The sequence below is a fragment of the Poecilia latipinna genome, unplaced genomic scaffold (genome assembly GCF_001443285.1).
Source record: "Poecilia latipinna isolate Pla-1442-1.1 unplaced genomic scaffold, P_latipinna-1.0 Scaffold2817, whole genome shotgun sequence".
NCBI lineage: Eukaryota > Metazoa > Chordata > Actinopteri > Cyprinodontiformes > Poeciliidae > Poecilia > Poecilia latipinna.
In genome coordinates this window covers 74,155-91,968 of record NW_015115433.1, presented here as the reverse complement: position 1 = coordinate 91,968, position 17,814 = coordinate 74,155, and the positions used below count along the sequence as shown (strand labels likewise).

At 47.5% G+C, this 17,814-nt stretch overlaps 1 protein-coding gene across 2 annotated transcripts in view; it reads right to left on the bottom strand.

Annotated features, from left to right (window-relative positions):
* Nucleotides 1–17,814, bottom strand: part of LOC106939270 (spectrin beta chain, non-erythrocytic 1) — an 88,586-nt gene that overhangs the window by 53,344 nt on the left and 17,428 nt on the right. Inside the window, exon 2 of one of the 2 annotated variants that reach the window (XM_015021630.1) lies at nt 8,640–8,913. In XM_015021630.1, the coding sequence (XP_014877116.1) occupies nt 8,640–8,787 (148 nt within the window). In that variant the 5' untranslated portion in view covers nt 8,788–8,913. Of the gene's footprint in view, nt 1–680; nt 952–8,639; nt 8,914–17,814 lie in introns of those variants that run through there. The other variant, XM_015021629.1, reaches the window with a different exon arrangement.

Below are 17,814 nucleotides of genomic sequence, written 5' to 3'. Positions count from 1 at the left end.
CATCCATCCATCATCCAACCACCATCCATCATCCATCCATCATCCAACCACCATCCATCCATTCATCCAACCATCCGGTCAGCAGGTTTAATGTTCTTTCGTCTCTTTTCTCCAGATAACTGGTTGAATCAGCTGCTGATTCCAATAATTGATTAAAGGTGACTAACCGATTGAGTCCTGATCAGGGCTGTGACTTTATGGTTCACATGTCAGTGGAGCATCAGGCCTGTTGGAGTCTTCCTCCTGACGAAGGCCAACAGGACCGGGAGGTTAAAGGTCACCCAGAGAGTTAGTCATATATCAGTTTAAACCTGATATCCAACCTGCAGATCCCGAACCGGATCAGAAACTGGATCGATTCCCAGATGCACCGGGAACGGTCCGGACCAAACCCGACAGCAGAGAAAAGTTCTGGTTCTGCTGCAGAACCCGACATGTTTCATCTCTGAGGTTCACCAAACCAGAGGAGGAAGAGGAGGAGGAAGAGGAGGAAGAGCCCCAGGTGCCGTTCAGCAAGGCAGCTCCTGGTTTTATTAGCGCCACAGTGTGAGGAAGAGGAGGAGGAGGAAGGGCGCGGTGGTTCACTCTGATAACACTACAGCTGCTGACTCACACACACTGAACCCAGAGTTACAGCCTGATGAGCCTCCAGAACCTCCAGAACCTCCAGAACCTCCTACCTTGCAGCTGCTTGAATCGTCCCTCCAGCTGGTTGTAGTTGAAGCTGGGCCCCGGGCTGGCGGCCCCCCTGCTGGGGCTGGGGGCCCGGCCCGGAACCGGGGACGGGGTCCGGGACCCGGCGTAGTCCAGGGGGGAGAGCGGGGAGAGTGGGGGGAGCGGGGCGCTCTGTAGCTCCATCACACCGGACCGGACCGGGCCAGGCCCAGAGCCAGGCAGCAGCCGCTACAGGAGAAAGTTCTGGTCCAATTCAGGAGAATCGGGTCAGAGGAATCCAGCAGCAGTAACTCCAGAGAAAAGGTTCTGGCCCGGTTCAGGTTTCCACTGGATCAGAACTGGTCCAGAGGTAGCAGTCACTCCAAGGAGAAAGTTTTGGTCCAGTTCAGGAGAAACAGGTCAGAACCGGGTCAGAACCAGTCCAGAGGCGGCCAGCAGTCACTCCAGGGACAAAGTTCTGGTCCGGTCCAGGTGAAAGTCCAGTTCAGGTTTCCCCCGGGTCAGAACCGGTCCAGATCAGAACCGCTCTCCTCCTCAGAGGGACTGAGCTGCACAGAGGGCGAGCGAGGGACTCCCTCCCTCCCTCTCCCTCTGTCTCTCTCCCCCTCGGGGCGAGGCAGGAAGCGCTAACTCAGCACGGCTGCCACGGCAACAGCACGCCTGGCTCTGCCTCCATCCCTCCGCCGCCAGAACCAAACCTTCCCCCGAACCCGGACCAGCAGCCCGCGGCGCTCCAGCTGAGGAAGATGAGGACGAAGAGCAGGACGAAGAGCGTGAGGAAGAGGAGGAAGAGCAGCGCTGCAGCAAAGCGTTAGCGTGGGTCTGAGCAGACGCTGCTGAAAACACCTTCAGACCCAGCCAGAGGGGGCGGGGCCACACGCTGAGCCGGCCAATCACAGCCCTCAGCTGCTGCATGATGTCATCTCATCATTAGCATAAGGGGCGGGGCCAAAGAGGCTGGATCTGATCTGGATCTCAGATGTTTATCACAGTGAATCAGAAATCTCAACTTTTAGTTTCTATTTCAGGGAAAAAGTTTATTCAAAGGAAAATTACAACAAATTTGCACAAATATCAAATAAATTCCAGCAGAGCTCAACAGGAACGTTTGGAAAACTAGGAACTGCTTGGAAACTTATAGACGACTCAACTTCCTGTCACCATAACTTATTTTACTGGACAATAAATTGTCCCAGAAACCACGGCAATAAACTGGAACCTTGTTCTTTTGATTCCATTTTCAGGTACAATAAAACACACAAGTATCCAAACTAAAACACAACCAAAAGCAATAAATAAAATGGAAATTAATAATACACAACCACAACAGATTATGTTTCTCTAAACAGAGCTGCCATTCAGTAAATTATATCAAAACACAAACATTTTAATTTAATTTATCGTGTGAACAAGTGATTTATGATGACAGATTCAACTCACTGTTGGTTCTGTTAGCACTGATCTGGACTGACGTCATGAATTTCACCAGAACTGTTCTGATCGGTTCTGACGGTGGTTGAGACAACGCCACCATTTAGAAACCAGCAGCAGAACCTCCAGAACCTCCAGGTTCTCCCAGTTCCACATCAAACATGCATTTGTTAGCTGTTAGCTTCATGAAGCTAACAAGAAGCTAACAGCTACCAAGCTGGACCCAGATGTTCAGCAGATGTTGGGAGCAGAAGCTGATCTGACAGACCGAACGCTCTGGACCGACCCGGTAGGACCCGGTTCCGGTTCTCCTGTCTGGTTTGATGTGCTGCAGTGACAGAAACTCAAACGGAGCCAGAGTTTCCTCCAGGTGAGGCTTAGTTCTGGTTATCTACTGATCGGATCAGAACCGGACCGGTCCGGATCCTCCATGTTGGCCCAGAACCATCAGAGAGCAGAAGAGCTGCTGGACCGGACCACCGGGTCGGTTCTGATCAACATCCTGAGAACACCCTGGTGCTAATATTAGCATCTGCTGTGGAGATGAGCTTCCTGTCTGGGTCTGACATCACTTCCTGTTTCCTCTGGTTCTCTGGCCAACACACACACACGGATGAAGAGGGAGCAGGAAGTCGGTCTGGAGCTCTTGGAGCGCCGCTTCCTGTTACTGAGCAGACAGACAGGCGGAGGTCAAAGGTCATGCCGTCCAGACAATAGCTGGAACAAAACTTCATGTTGACCTAAACAAACAGAGGCCAAGATAGCAGAGGGGTCAGAGGTCACCATGACTCCAAGCCACACCTCTAGATTCAACAGAGCGACCTTTGACCTCCTGTGGATCATCCACATCAGGAAGGGCTAAGCTCACCTGGAGAACAGGAACGCTGCAGCCGACAATGCCAGGGAAGGGTCAAAGGTCATCATGAGATGAAAACACCTCAGAGTCCCAGCACATTCAACCCATCAAAACCCAAAGGCTGTGGTTCTGGACGCTACGGGCCTCAGCTAGCAGGTCAAAGGTCACGATACTGAGCCAACATGGCTGCCAGGAAGAGTTCAGGTCAATTCAGACGTACTTTACTGATCCAAAGGGAAACTAAATGAGCTGAAGGAGGAAGGGTCCTCTCTCTAGAAACAAGGTGGTGGCTGGACTGAACCCTGCGATGTCACAGAGTGGGCGGGGCTTGTCTGGAGCCGGGCTCGGTGGTCTGGGCCGGGCTGGGCCGTCATGCTAGCAGAGCAGCTTCAGGATGAAGCAGACCTCTGGACACACACCAGCACGGTGGTGGCAGCATGGTGATGTGGGCAGTTATTATCATCATAGAGTTCTTATCATGGCTACATTTTCATCCACTATTGACACAATAAAACCGTTGGGCTTGTTAGTTTCACTATTTTCCCTGCTGTTGGTTCAGTGGAGGTTCAGATAAATGATTAAAGCATTTCAGTGACACTTCTTCATGACGGGGGAGTCCTGAAGAAGTGGAAATGTTTTTGAAGATCAGTGTTTGTGGAGCTCTGATTGGTGCGTCATGCAGTCACAGCCATAAAAAACAAGTAATAAATAGTTTTTACCTCTTTTATTGTTATTTAAAACAACAACCCTCCTAACGCTGACTGATGGATGGACCAACACCCGGCCAATCCACACCAAACCTCCTGGTTAAAGATCTGGATTTATGGTAAAATCAGACATTTATTGGATCTAAACTTCTAATCTGGAATAAATTAAAGTTTATGTGGTCCATCCAGCTTCCTGTCCGTCAGCAGGAACTTCCTGTCTGGATATCAATCAGCCTGCAGGTCGGGTATGAAGAGATGATCTTTGACCAGCAGATCAAACTGCAGCTCTGAGTTTGCAGAGAAGAAGAAGAAACCATCCAGATGTTTCCATCTAGGAGCAGCCTGACCCCCACCCCCAGCCCCCACGGTGAGGTCAGAGGTCAGGCAGCAGCAAACAGACAGCAGATGGAGCAGACGTTGTGAGCGCGCTCTGTTCTGCTGCAGTCATCTGCTCTCCTCGTGGCTCGGCCCCTCAGGGCGGCGCCGCCACCGAACCAAGCGCTCCCTTCACAGTGCCGGGGTCGGGCCGGGCCGTCCAGAACCGCTGCACCCTGCGGCCAGTTCTGCTGAACCCGGCGACGCCCTCACCGGTCAAACATCCGCCAGCCGCTCGCTGAATTTCACACAGAGACGCCGGCTCGGCCTGCGCAGCGCAGAGGAGCATTCCAGGGAGGTCACGACCCCCAGAACCAGGAGGGGAGACCAGGGTTCACTGGGTCCAGCCGGTCCAACAGGTGCATCAGGTCCACCAGGTAAATCCGGTTCACTGGTTCCCCCTCCCACACCACTGGAAACATGTCCCACTTTAATCCAGCTGCTGTTATCATCAGACTTTTTTTACCCAGAGACAGCAGAACCGGGTCAGAGCCGGGTCAGGGTTCTGCTGCTTTATCTTCCTCTTATCAGGAAGGACTTAAGGTTGAACCAGAAACTGAAGTGTAGAAAAGGGAAAGCAGAGATTATCTAATCTCATGTTGTAACGTGTATCTGGGCTGATAAGAGCGTTCCTGACTGGGAGGAAGAAAAACTGGGAGAACTGGAGATAAAACTCCAGGAAAACAGGAAAAACTGGAAAACTGAGTAGTAATGAATGAGAACCTGCAGCGTGAGCTTTCACTTCACCAACCAGGAAGAAAAACATTCCCAGCATTCCAACCTGTGGTATTCCAAACAGGAAGTGACACACAGCCCTCTCTGTGGGAAACCGGACCGGTTCTGGTTCTAATTATGGAGCCACTGAGTGGCTCTTCAATAAATCAGATTCTGATCCCTGATCATCTGATCCAAATGGATCCACACAGTCATTCCTGATCAGAACTGGGTACATCGGACCTGGTTCTGTTTAGTTCAGTTATTTATGTGCAACTGATCTAGAACTGAACCGTCTGAACAAGACAAACGGATCCAGCTCAGCTGCAGACGTTCTGATCCGACTCCAAGTCATTCCCATTCAGTCCAGTTCTGGACAGTTAAACTCAGATTATGATGCTCATCCCAGCAGATTATATCAGGCTGAGGAACAACAAGAGAGCTGCAGCAGAAGCAGAGCCGGTTTATCTGTAGTTGTGATGTAATGACCTTTGACCTGCCTCGTTGCTGAAACACGATAAACTGATGAACCGATTCTTACAGCAAACAGCTGAAGGTCATCCGGTGACCTTCAGGGTGGCCGAGCCATCGGTCCAGATGAGAACCAGACCCGATGCATGCTGGATTATTTCCCAGCATGCATCTCACTCTGATGGTCTGAACCGCTTCTCCTCCCACTCTGAGTGGAAGTCGATCAGGCTGCGTCTCCATGGTAACCAGTGGTGTAGTGTTGCTCAGGCTATCATATGGACCTCACACACACACACACACACACACACACACACACACACACGTTTGTCTGGCTATCTTTACTTCCATTCATTTCTACAGCCTAAACCTAACCTTTACCCCTTTTCCTAACCCTAACCATCACATACCCTAACCCTAACCAACCAAAACTCAATTCATACCTTAGCCCTAACTCTGACCCCTGACCCATAAACAGGGTTTCCCCTCGTGGGGACCAGGCTCCGGTCCCCACGAGCAATTGGTCCCCACAACGTAGTATATGTCAGGAAAATCGTCCCGACAAGGTATTACAAACAAACGCGCGCACACACACGCACACACACACACACACACACACACACACACACAGCTTTCAGGCTAATGAAAGGTCTGAATGGCTGCGTCGGGTCCAGAGACATTCTGATTGGTCCAAACTGTCAGTTAAAGGGACAGTCAGACATTTTCTACATGACAATTAAACGTTTTCCTCTCCTGATGTTTAGATTCAGAAGCAGAGCTGATGGTCAGAAACATCTAATGAGAGACTTCTCAACAGCTGAAGAAACTCTGAGATGGAGATAAAATGTTTACTGCCACAAACCGCCAACATAAAGATTTCTGTTTGATTCCTAAATACAGACCTTCATGTTTCTCGTTTTGTTGAACTCTGTAGTTGCAGCTGTTGCTCTGCAACATCTGCTGCTCTCTGTTGTGAATAGTGTGGCTCTACTGGGATCAAACATGTAGAATTCACAGAGTCCTGCTGATGAATCTGAGTCTGGACTGATGAGCGATGCGCCGACACAGAGATTAACGAAACGCCCAATGATCCTGAGGAGGTCAGGGAGGCCGGCCGTTTGATACCTATAATCTGAGTAAGGTTCAGGTTTGACTGATGCTTCTGTTTCTGTGTGTTAGTCAATCAGTTCTTATAACAATGTATCAAATATGACTTTATAGAAGTTTGACTTTGTAATTCAACATCTTGAAATTTGGGCCTCTGTCTCTTTAAGAAGGAGCTGAGTGGGGACGATGCTCATCTGAGCCGTTTTGCTCAGCTGAGTGGTTGTCATGGAGACTAAACAATTTCTCAACAATTTGATGAGGGGATAGCATCATAACATGATCTAAAGCTAAGAGAAGCAGGTTTTTCATGTTACTGTCCCTTTAAGGCTCTGGGTTCTGAGGCAGGAAGGACGGCGGTTCAACTCCAGGAGGAGGCGGAGCTTCAGGCTGATCAGGAAGGAAACCAGGAGCAACAGCAGCGTCTGGAATCTGAAAGGACCCATTGTTCCAGCTGATCAGACCCGTTTCCAGAACCAGGTGACCCAGCTGAGGTCCGATCAGAACCGCCAAGAACCCTTCAACCCGTCACTAAAACAGAAACCAGCCACTCAACTCATGGACCAAGGTTCTGACCGGACCAGAGGGAAACCCACCAACTGGTTGGTTCCCAACAGACTGGACCGGACCGGTCCTCTGGTCCAATCAGAGATTCCAGCAGAACATTCTCCAGTTAATCGGTTTAGGAACAGAAAGATGATTTAATGAGCCCTGGGCCCCACCTGCCCCCCCATGTAAACAGCCTGCTGCATATTTAACACGGCAGGACACTGAATTATTTAGAGCACACACACACACACACACACACACACACACACACACACACACACACAGGAAGCATGTGAGCTAGCGGCGGCAGCCGACCCGTGATCTGCATCAGCCTGATGAAGAGGAGTTATTGTTGCTGTTTGGACACGATGAAGATGGAACAATAGAAAGACTGAAAACACAACCTGAGATAATCTGGATTATAATCTGGATTATTACTGACAACCACTAATAAAATAATCCCAGATAAACGTTCAAGTCAACCAGCAGGGATCAAATGGAGGAACCAGACATGAAGTTATTATTGACTGGTTAATAAACAATAATTACATAAAAACCTGAACAGATTTATGATGTTTATGGGAATATTTTGTATAAATGTGGATAATCTGGGATGTTGGTTCTCTTGCAGCTCGTTGGCGACCCCTACTGGACCAAGTTGTGTGACTCCTGTAGAGCTGATGAAGCTGCTCTCAGGTTTAAATCCTGTTCAGGATTCAGAGCTTCAGATTGAGGACCAGAAAGCTTGTTTAACTCAGAACCACTACTGGTCAGAACCACCACCGTGCTGCAGCTGGGACCTGAGAGAAATCAGGAAACCAGCCACAGAAACCAAGATTAACTCCAGATTTACTTCAGCATCTCATCATCTTCTGCTGATGAGATGCATCTCAGTTCTGTGACATCATGCGACCCAAACAGCTCCAGAACCTTCCTGTTACCAGGCAGAACCAGCAGGTTTCTTTAATGAGTCTAATTTCACTCAGGATTGGTTTAATCTGCTGAACATTTGGATAAATATGTTTATCTGATCCTGAGCTTCCAGAAAAAATATAACCACCATAAAAACCTTCCTGTTCCCAGTTTGATGCCTCTGTAAGCCTGGGGTTCCCAAAGTGAGGGTCAGGGACCCCCAGGGGGCACGAGACATCAAGCAGAGGGTCAAAAACTTCAGAATCATCATGATGCAACCCTGAGCTTTATGGAGAGCATAAATATGAAAACACAAATTAATAACTTTATCATAAGGTCATTAAATATGAAATGAAGTTAATGTCCCATTAAATATTGAACTATAGATCTTAAATTATGAAATAAAAAGTTCAACAAATCCATAACTGTAATTTAAATCTATATTTATGTATTTATTAAATAAATAGAGAATTAAGTAAACACATTCATGTGGGTCACCAGTTACCAATAACTGTTCAGCCCTCTGGCTCCGTTTTCTGTCAAAACACAGGGTGCCAAGTTTGAGAACCTCTCCTCTAGGGGGCGCTTAGTATGAAAATGACTAGAAATCAACCAGCAGAAGAAGAACCAGAAATGAAGGAAAGCTGAGGATTAAATCATGTTTCTGCTCCAGCAGATGAAGCTGGAGGCTCTCAGAGAACCCAGAGTTACCTCAGGTTACCTGGGTAAGTTAACCTGACCACCTGGTTAACTTAACCAGCTCAGGACAGAAACAGCAGAATCAGAGGGGAGAGTTTAAAGAGACAGGACTCAGAATATCCTCATCCCAGTTTAACCAGCAGTCCTACCTGCCAGCGCCTTGATGCGTGAGCGTTCAAAGAGGCGGGCCGAGCTGTTCTCGTTGTCCCAGTCGTCGGCGTCCCAGCGGTTGTTGACGCCTTCGCTGTACTGCTGCTGGATCTCCATGTGGTCGAACTCCGCCGCCACCGACGTCATGATGACCTCGCCGTGACTCCGGCCCCACCGCCGCTCGCTGCTCCGCCCACCGGTTACCTGCTGCTGGGATCAGTGGGACCCTCTGAGAGCGGCTGTGATTGGCCAGCCGGGACGACTGGAGGAAACCTGCAGAGACAGAGAGAGACGGTCAGTGAAGCACGGTGGAGGAGGAGTGATGCTGCGGGATCCAAACTGACCACCATCAGCTCCTCTATAGACCAAACTGTTCTAGAGTCCAATACAACTGCTGACACAACCAACCAGGCCACCATCAGAACCCAGCAGCACAATGGAACAGATGGAAATGTGTAGAACTGGCCTAGTCAAAGCCCAACCTCTACCTGAAACACTGAGGTGGGAGAGCTGAGCAGGAACCTCAGTGAACTGATCTGGACCAGAACCACAGAACCAGGAGCTGCTGGATCAAACAGCTCTTCCTGAGCGCTGAGGGAGCGCTGCCCCCTGCTGGTGAATCCAGGTCACTGCAGGACATCAGAGCAGCAGGATGAAACCTGGCAGTGCAGAGATGCAGTTCATGCTGTTGCTAGGCAACATTCACTATGATTTATAAACCGTAAAGTTTCCTGGTTGTTAAAAAGAGTGAGAGTTCCTCTGTGAAGAAAGAGACAGAAGTACAAAAAGAAAGACAGAATGATGTAAACAAAAAAAAAAATCTAAAAAAAAAAGATGAAGTGTAAAGAAACAATTTTTTTTAAATCTAAAAACTTTTCATTATTTTTTCCTCTCTTTATTCAGCTCCAGCTGATCATATTCAGTTTTTCCAGTTTAAATTTTCTTTGCGACGTTTGAGTCATCAGACTCTTCATTGACCTGAGCTGAGGCCCCACCCACTGATCCTCAAACCGTCCAATCAGAGGAGCCGACTGTCAGAGCAGGAAGTGAAGCGGCTGGGACACTTGGTGACTTCCTCCCACTCAGAGCTCAGCAACCAGTCAGTGGAGCTGCTGGTGTTGCTATGCTAAAAATACGCTGATGATGAAGATGGGATCAGAACACACACGCGCACGCGCACGCGCACACACACACACATACACACACACACACATACATACGCAGGGCGCCATGACAACCGCCTGCAGTAGTAAAGCGTTTCTGCAGGTTGGAGATCTGGACTTGGTTCTGATGACATCATCACGTTTATGTGTCAGAACAAAATGAACCAGACTGAATATCAAAGGGGAAATGAAGGTTTCTGATTGGTCGATCTGCAATGTCTGCTGAAATATGGAAATAAATATTCATCTGTTCGGTTCTACATTTTAATAAAAGTGTAAAAATGATTTAAACCTCATCTCTATAAGCAATAGAAAAGTTGTTCTTTTCACTAATGAATAGAACCGGAACAGAACCAAAGTAGAACCGGATCATCAACCAGCTGATCTCTGAGGACCAATCAGAGAGCAGACAGATCAAACTGATGGAGGATCTGATTGGTTCAAGTTCATGAGTTCAGCTGAACCTCAGAAAGTTCAGGAACCAGAACCGGTTCAGTCCGTTCGCACAGAATCCAGATTAAAGTTTCTCTATTCTGATTCGCTTGCCTGGAGGAAGGACAACACATCCCCCATCCTGTCCCCTCCTCTCTCTGTCCATGTCCTCAGTAAAGCAGATATTATCCTGCAAAATGCCACGTCTCCATGGTAACGCCATCCCAGCATGCACTGCGGCAGCAGCAACTCATGAAGCTGCCGACAGCGGCACAAAGACCCGACGGAGACGAACTTGAACTGGGCCAGAGGCCAGAGTTTAACTGGGAGGGCTGGAATAAATCTGCTGGTTCTGGAGAACATTTCTAACCTCCGGTTCTGATCCAAACCGTGGTCCACTGAGCCTGCAGGTTCTGTGGCTCTGATCCGAGCAGACAGAAAGCTCTCTGGCACTTTCACGTTTCAAGCATCAGCTGATCACCATGGCAACCGCAGCGCTGCAGAAACCCACGCCGCTCTCAGCCGCCCACGCCGCTCTCCAGAACCGCTCACATCGGAGCAGAACCTCCGGCTGCTGCAGGAGCAGGCGGATCGGTTCTGATGGTTCTGCTGGCGGTAAAACCACAGGTTACCATGGAAACGGTTCCCCAATGTTCTGCTGATCCAAACTGAGCATTACATCATTACTGGACCCATCCAGAACCAGAACCAGACGGGCTACTGCAGGTCCCATTGAGGTCCGCTCAGCCTTCACCGCAATGCGCCGCTGGTTCTGGAGAACTGGGTCGGAGAGGAGACGGGACATCATCCATCACTGCCTCTGCAGCTTTAACTAGGCCACAGCCAACCATGTAGGACAGCAGCAGCTATCTGACCCGGTACCAGCAGAACCACACCGACCCAGAGCAGGAGGAGGACGCTAATGGACCAGAACCTCCAGAGACCCCGATCCTTTGGTTCTGATCCAGAAGCTGCTGCCACACAGAGACAGAAGAGAGGAAATGACCTAAAACAGCCGTAACCATGGAAACCAGGCCCCTTTTCAGCAGACAGCTGAGCAGGTTCTACTGGGCCGACAGCCGGACCACGGAGTCCACCTGACAGGAGCAACAGAACCGAATCTGGGTTCAGTCCAAACATGGTTCAGGCTGCTGCATGTTCAGCAGAGTAGGAACCAGTTAGAACCAGTTAGAAAAATATAGTAGCAGTCAGATCCAGTCGGAACCAGAACCTCCTCCCTCCATCCTCTGCAGGACTCTCTCCCTGTAATCAGGTTAGCTACTCCCTGCTAATGCACTTAGCGGTTGCTATGGTTACCGCGATGAATGGATGGATAAACGGGGCAGAAACAGAACCGGCCCTGAAGTTCTCACTGACTCCTCTATAAAGACCAAAGAACTTTCTGGATCCGACCATCCGGTTCTGATGAACTTCACTGATCATCACTAATAAATCAATCAATAATCTATCCATAGTCTGTGATTCCTAACCAGATCGATCTGGATCCGACCGGTTCTGATCCAAACAGTGACAAAACAGAACCAGATCAACAGAAAGAGACTTAGCTGTAAAATAATAAAGTTACTGGTGTTACTGGTGTTTTCTGGCTCTCCAGTTTCACTATGATCCACTTCAGAAGAACCCGTCAGAACCCGTCAGAACCCGTCAGAACAGGACCTGCAGACTGAACCCAGCAACATGTTACCGGTTGCTGGGTTCTCTGTTCTTATTGGTTCTGAATTGGTTCTATTTCCAGATCAAACATCAAGCAGAGACATTCTGATGATCAATAATCTGATGATCAACAGTCCAGGAGTTGCATCATCAGACTGGAGCTGACCCCCTGAGAGGGTTTAGCTCCGCCCACATGTAGAAAAACTCCACCAAAGTGGGCGGAGCCAAGAGACGGGCATCAATCAATGCTAACCATGCCAGCTGTTCCTCCTCCTGACTCGCCACCAGGAGGCGTGTCTCAGGTAGCTGATACCTGGAGGTGGAGCTTAGTGATACTGACCAAGCTGGACTGCTGGAACCAATAGGAAAATTCACCTGCAGTACCACAGTTCAACCCATAGAGGGCAGCACTGACTAGCAAAATATGGCAGAATTAAACTAATTTACATCCACAGAAACATAAAGAGAGAACCCTTAAGGAACAAGTTATAAAGTTGATCAGCAAATAAAGTTGATGTTGGGGGTTAGCTAATATCTAGCTAACTCGTTAATTATACATTATCTAGGTGGATTAAACACCTGATTGATTGTGGAAGGTCTAGAGCAGGGGTCACCAACTCCAGTCCTACCATCCTGTAACTTTTAGATGCGTCTCTGCTCAAACACACCTGGATTAAATAAACTGCTCGATTCCAGCCTATTGCAGAGAGGAATGAATGCTGGTGAGGGAATTCAGACATTTTGGAGGAGAGGTGAATCTAAAAGTTGCAGGATGGTAGCCCTGGAGGGCTGGAGTTGGTGACCCCTGGTCTAGATGTTTACAGTCTTAGGATCAGAACCGTTTCCATGATTACTGCAACACCCACCTGGTTGCCTAGCAACAGACATTAAAGTCCTGTTAGCAACATATATCCACAACAGCAGGTAAGACGCTCGTTAAGACCAGCAGCCAATCAGCGACTCCTCTTCATCCAGAGGTGAGGAAGACTACTTCCTGCAGTTCAAACTGAGCATCAGAATGAAGAAGAACCAGAATCTAAGTGGCTTCTGCTGGTTCTGCAGGAGTTTTCTCCCCCACTGTCGCCTCATGCTTGATCTGCAAAGGGAATGACTCGGTCCAATCAGCTGCAGACTTTTAAATAAAAAGGTTTTTGTCTTTTAATCTTGTGTTGTTAGTTTTTATTTTCTGTCTTCTAGCACATTATTGTGAACAAACTTAACGTTATAATCAACTGAACCAAACTAGATACCATTATAAAAAGGATTTTATGAACTTCATGTTGTTCTCATTTCACTCCTCTGCAGATTTCTAATGATCCGCATGTTGGTCCTGCCAGAGGTCCAGACGGAACCAACGGTTCTGGACGGGTCGCAGACATTCAGTCATTTCCAGGGGGCCTCTCTGCTCCATCATGGGGGAAAACATCCAACACACACACACACACACACACACACTCCTGATAACAAAGAGTGAAGGAATAAAGGCTGAAAGCAGAGGAATGTGTCAGCAGCCAGAGAGGATGAGATCACAGGAGAGAGAGAGGGAGAGGGAGGGGCGGGCGAGAGAGAGAGGGCAATCGAGTAAGGAGAGAGAGAGCTGACCTGGTTTCCATCTGTTAATAACATCTGATCTGCAGCAGTCAGACTGTGATTGCTTCCACATGGAGGGAAGCTAAAAGCTGATAGCTGGTTAATTATTTATGCCAGCAGCAGGAAATCAATACTGATCAATACTGATGCATGTAAATAAGAGAAGGTGTCCAGTGGGCGGGTCCAGGTCGGAACCAGCATCCGGTGTGGATGGAAACCAACACAGTCTGAGGATAATTCATTACATTAAAACATGCAAACAAACACATTTAGTTCTTTAAATAAGAAAATAAACATTTTCATGCATAAAAGTCAACAGATTCATTCCTTAGTGAATGTTTGATCATTTGTAGCAAAGGATGAATCTACAGCTAAAAAGTCCGAACAGCAACATGTGAAAGGTTCAACTGTACATCAGTACAGTGAAGAGCTGATCTATTGATTAAGTATTGGATTAATCGGTTAATAACTGGATCCAAAAGGTGATTAACAGGAGATTTATTTCCTGAATGTGAGCCAGATGAGTTCTGGAATCAGACTTACAGTCAGAAGGTTTTCATCTTAAATGTAAGATATTTATATTTATTGTTCAGTTTGACTGTGTGATTCTGTCAGCAAATGCTTTTATTTACCAGTTAATCAATAACTGAATTAGCTGATGATTATTTCAACAATAATAATAAAATAACACTGCTTTCTGATTGGGCAGCTTCAGTTAGACAGAAGCTGATGCAGGACACTTCAGGGTCTCACAGAGTGTGGGAACTTTGAGCTTTTAGAGGAACATCAGTACAGATACTGGTTCCGTAGCTTTTAATGGGCTAACTGGGCTAAGCCCATAAAGGAACCTTCCTGCTTCACCAGTAAAAGTAATAAATCTGTTTTCCAAGGTTTTTATGATGATGCAACAAAGTAGAAAAAAATATTTGATCATTTTCTCCGCCATGAAACAATCAGTTTACAGACTGACAGACATCTGCAGCAGCAGCACAGCAATCAGACACACACACACACACACACACACACACACAGCGTACTTAATGACTTCCTGCCATTTGCTTCACGGATTCATCAGCTGGAAAACTGAACCTCTGACTCTGAACATGGAGCTCCAGTTCTCTGGTTCTGTTCTCTTCAGTCTAACCAGAACCGAGCCGTTCCAGAACCAGAACCAGCCAAGTTAAAGCAGCCGGTCCAGACAGACAGACAGACGGCGGCATCAATAAGTCATGCGGTCAGATTTGTTCAGTGAGGCGGATTGTTTTGTTCAGACTGAACCCAGACAAAGAGAACCAGAATATTAACCGGTTCTGATCGGTTCAGATTCTATAAGAATCATCAAGTTTTAATGTTTAATGAAATGAATGCTGATCAGAACCAGAATCAACATTTATGGGATTTATGGAGAAAATGTTTCTTTTAATCTCAACAACCAATCACAGAAGACCTGACTGTCAGTCACTAGATTAAACAAATTACAATAAAAACAACTTTTTATTCTGATTTTCCTTTAACTGGATCTTTAACCTTACAGTCAGAAGCTAAACTGAAATAAACACAGTTAGTTTGAGAGTTTTTCCATCTAAAGCCTGAAATTTTCCCTCTCCTCGTTTTCCTGATTGTTTCTCAGATAAGCAGAAACAATCAGAGGTGAAGCTTCAGCTATTAGCCTCTGTTAGACCCAGTTAGCTGCCATTAGCCCTAGTTAGCCTCTGTTAGACCCAGTTAGCTGCCATTAGCCCCAGTTAGCTGCCATTAGCCCCAGTTAGCTGCCATTAGACCCAGTTAGCTGCCATTAGCCCTAATTAGCCTCTGTTAGCCCCAGTTAGCTGCCGTTAGCCCTAATTAGCCTCTGTTAGCCCCAGTTAGCTGCCGTTAGCCTGCGTTAGCAGCAGTAAATCCATATTTGATAGCCTCCCTGTGCATTATTGATGCGGCCGTGTTAGCCTGCTCAGGCGTGTCTGAAGATCCTGAACGTTACTCAGGATCAGCTGGAGCGTTTCTGCACCACACTCACTGATATTAATAATTAATAAACGTCCTGAGTGCTGAACGCAGCTCGTCAATAACAGCAACACTTTGATCCAACAGCAGCTTAAGCTTCTGTACAGCTGGTAGTTTATTCACGTAGCTCCAGGTCTACTGGTTAAACTGGTTTCATGGTTGGTTTATTAGGATTCCTGGAGGAGTTTTTATTTAATTTCTATTAATTTATTGATTTGTAGCTCTTTTAAAGTTTTATTTTAGGATTCTTTTACTAATACTTAATGTTTTTATTCTCTATAACGGTATCTACTGATCTGTAGATTGTTGAATGCGATGCAGAAGTTTGCTGCGGACCAACAGAGAGGTCACTGCTGCTGAACTGGGCCGGGCCTGGTTCTGTTCTGAACACAGGAAGCCTGTCTCACACACACACACACACACACACACGCACGCACACACACACACACACACACACACACAGACAGGGTGTGTGTGGAGCTGAAGTGGTTTGCATCGTGAGAACATTGATGTTTCTGTTCAGGAAGGAATCCTGGTTCCCACTGTGGACACAGACAGGACGTCCAAATATGGACATGTTGACTGAATCTGAGATGGTGTGACATCACAGCCGATACCAGGATAAACGGTTCTGGGTCCAGAACCAGAACCATGAGAAAAACATCCAGAACAAACTAACCTGCTGAGGATCAGGAAGCAGTCAGGATTTATTCTCTGGTGTTTGACTGAAGATGAAACCAAAAGTTTCTCCTGCAGCAGAAATAAAATTTAAACCTGTAAAATAATAAAACCTGTTTGATCATTTCCTGGATAAGGAGCCAGATTTATCCTCTGGTCCTGGTTCTGGACCGTGGGTTGTCATGACGAGGAGCAGACAATCCCTGGAAACCCAGCAGAACTCTCCAGGTTTTCCTGGAATGTGTCTGAAGCTCGACCTGCAGGGCCAGACCGGACCGGACCGGACCGCCCTGCTGGGTCCGAACACCCCGCTGCTCTTCCTCCCATTATGAAACTAAAGAAACAACGGACCGGGTCGGACTGGGCCGAGCCGGGTCCTCCTCCTGTCCAAACAAACAGAGCCCAGCCTCTGCACCAACAGAACCAGAACCGACCCAGAACTCCTCTCAGGTTGTTTGTTTTAACGAGCCTCCAGGAATGCTTTACATCAGGAAAGGTCAAAGGTCAGCTGGCTGCAGGTTTCAATTAGAGCTGGATCAGATGGACCCAAACAGGAAGTTCTGACAGAACCAGCTAACCGGACCCGTTACAGTAACTAATGCAGCTGGACGATAAATCACTCAGGAGTTTTTATGATAAAACATTATATTGTTTATCCAGTAATATAACAGTAAAGGAATAATAACTGCTAAGATCAATAAACCTTAAATTCTCATAAACATTTAAAACTGGAGCTGGAAACATTTTAACAAACAAACAAATAAAATGAATTATGAAGTTTGTCCTTCTGAGACCAAAACCCTGGAGAGTTTATCATCCAGCTTTTGGTAGAAAGAAAAACAAGAAAACATAAAAATGGAAATTTTGATAAAGTTTTAATTTATCATGTGATTAATTGATTTATTCCTGGTGCAGCAGCAATGGGAACGGCAACGTTTCAGAAACAAGAGGAACTGAGATGACCTCGATAATAATCACCTCCTCTAGAGAAACGAGGCTTCTGCTGCAGCAGAACCAGAACCAATCAGAGCCACAAGAACCAATCATGTCGCCTCCAGCAGGATTCCTCCCATCAGTCCCTGGCCCGTGGCCCAGTCAAAGCGCAGTGGGGAAACCCGTCCTCAGTGGACAGAAGCAGCGATTGTGGCTGCAGACGGCGGCTCCTCTGGACGGCGCCGGAGGCCCGGTTCTGTTCTCAGCCTAATCGGGTTAGACTGAATCAGAGATTCTTCTGGGTCTGGTTCCTCCCAGCAGAATGAACTCCCTGTGACCCGCAGGGTGCTGGGACACAGACTGCTACAGCTGCAGAAACGCTCCAACAGCGGGGCGATCGGGGGGGAGAGAGAGAGGACTGCAGGAGACAAGATGGCCGCCGGCTGCTCCAGATCAACAGGTCGTTCTTATCCGTCCATCTGAGGAGGACGGGTCTCTGCTACAGGAGCCTGAGAGGGACATGTTCATGTCCTCCAGCAGAGGGAACCAACCTGGACCCGTCCTGGTTCTGACCCAAAACCATTCATTTCTCTAAAACATTACTAAATATAATGAAAAGTAGAGATGTGCTGATCAGGTTTTTTCCTGCCGATACCGATACCGATCACCCATGATGGCCGATACACCGATACCGATCACC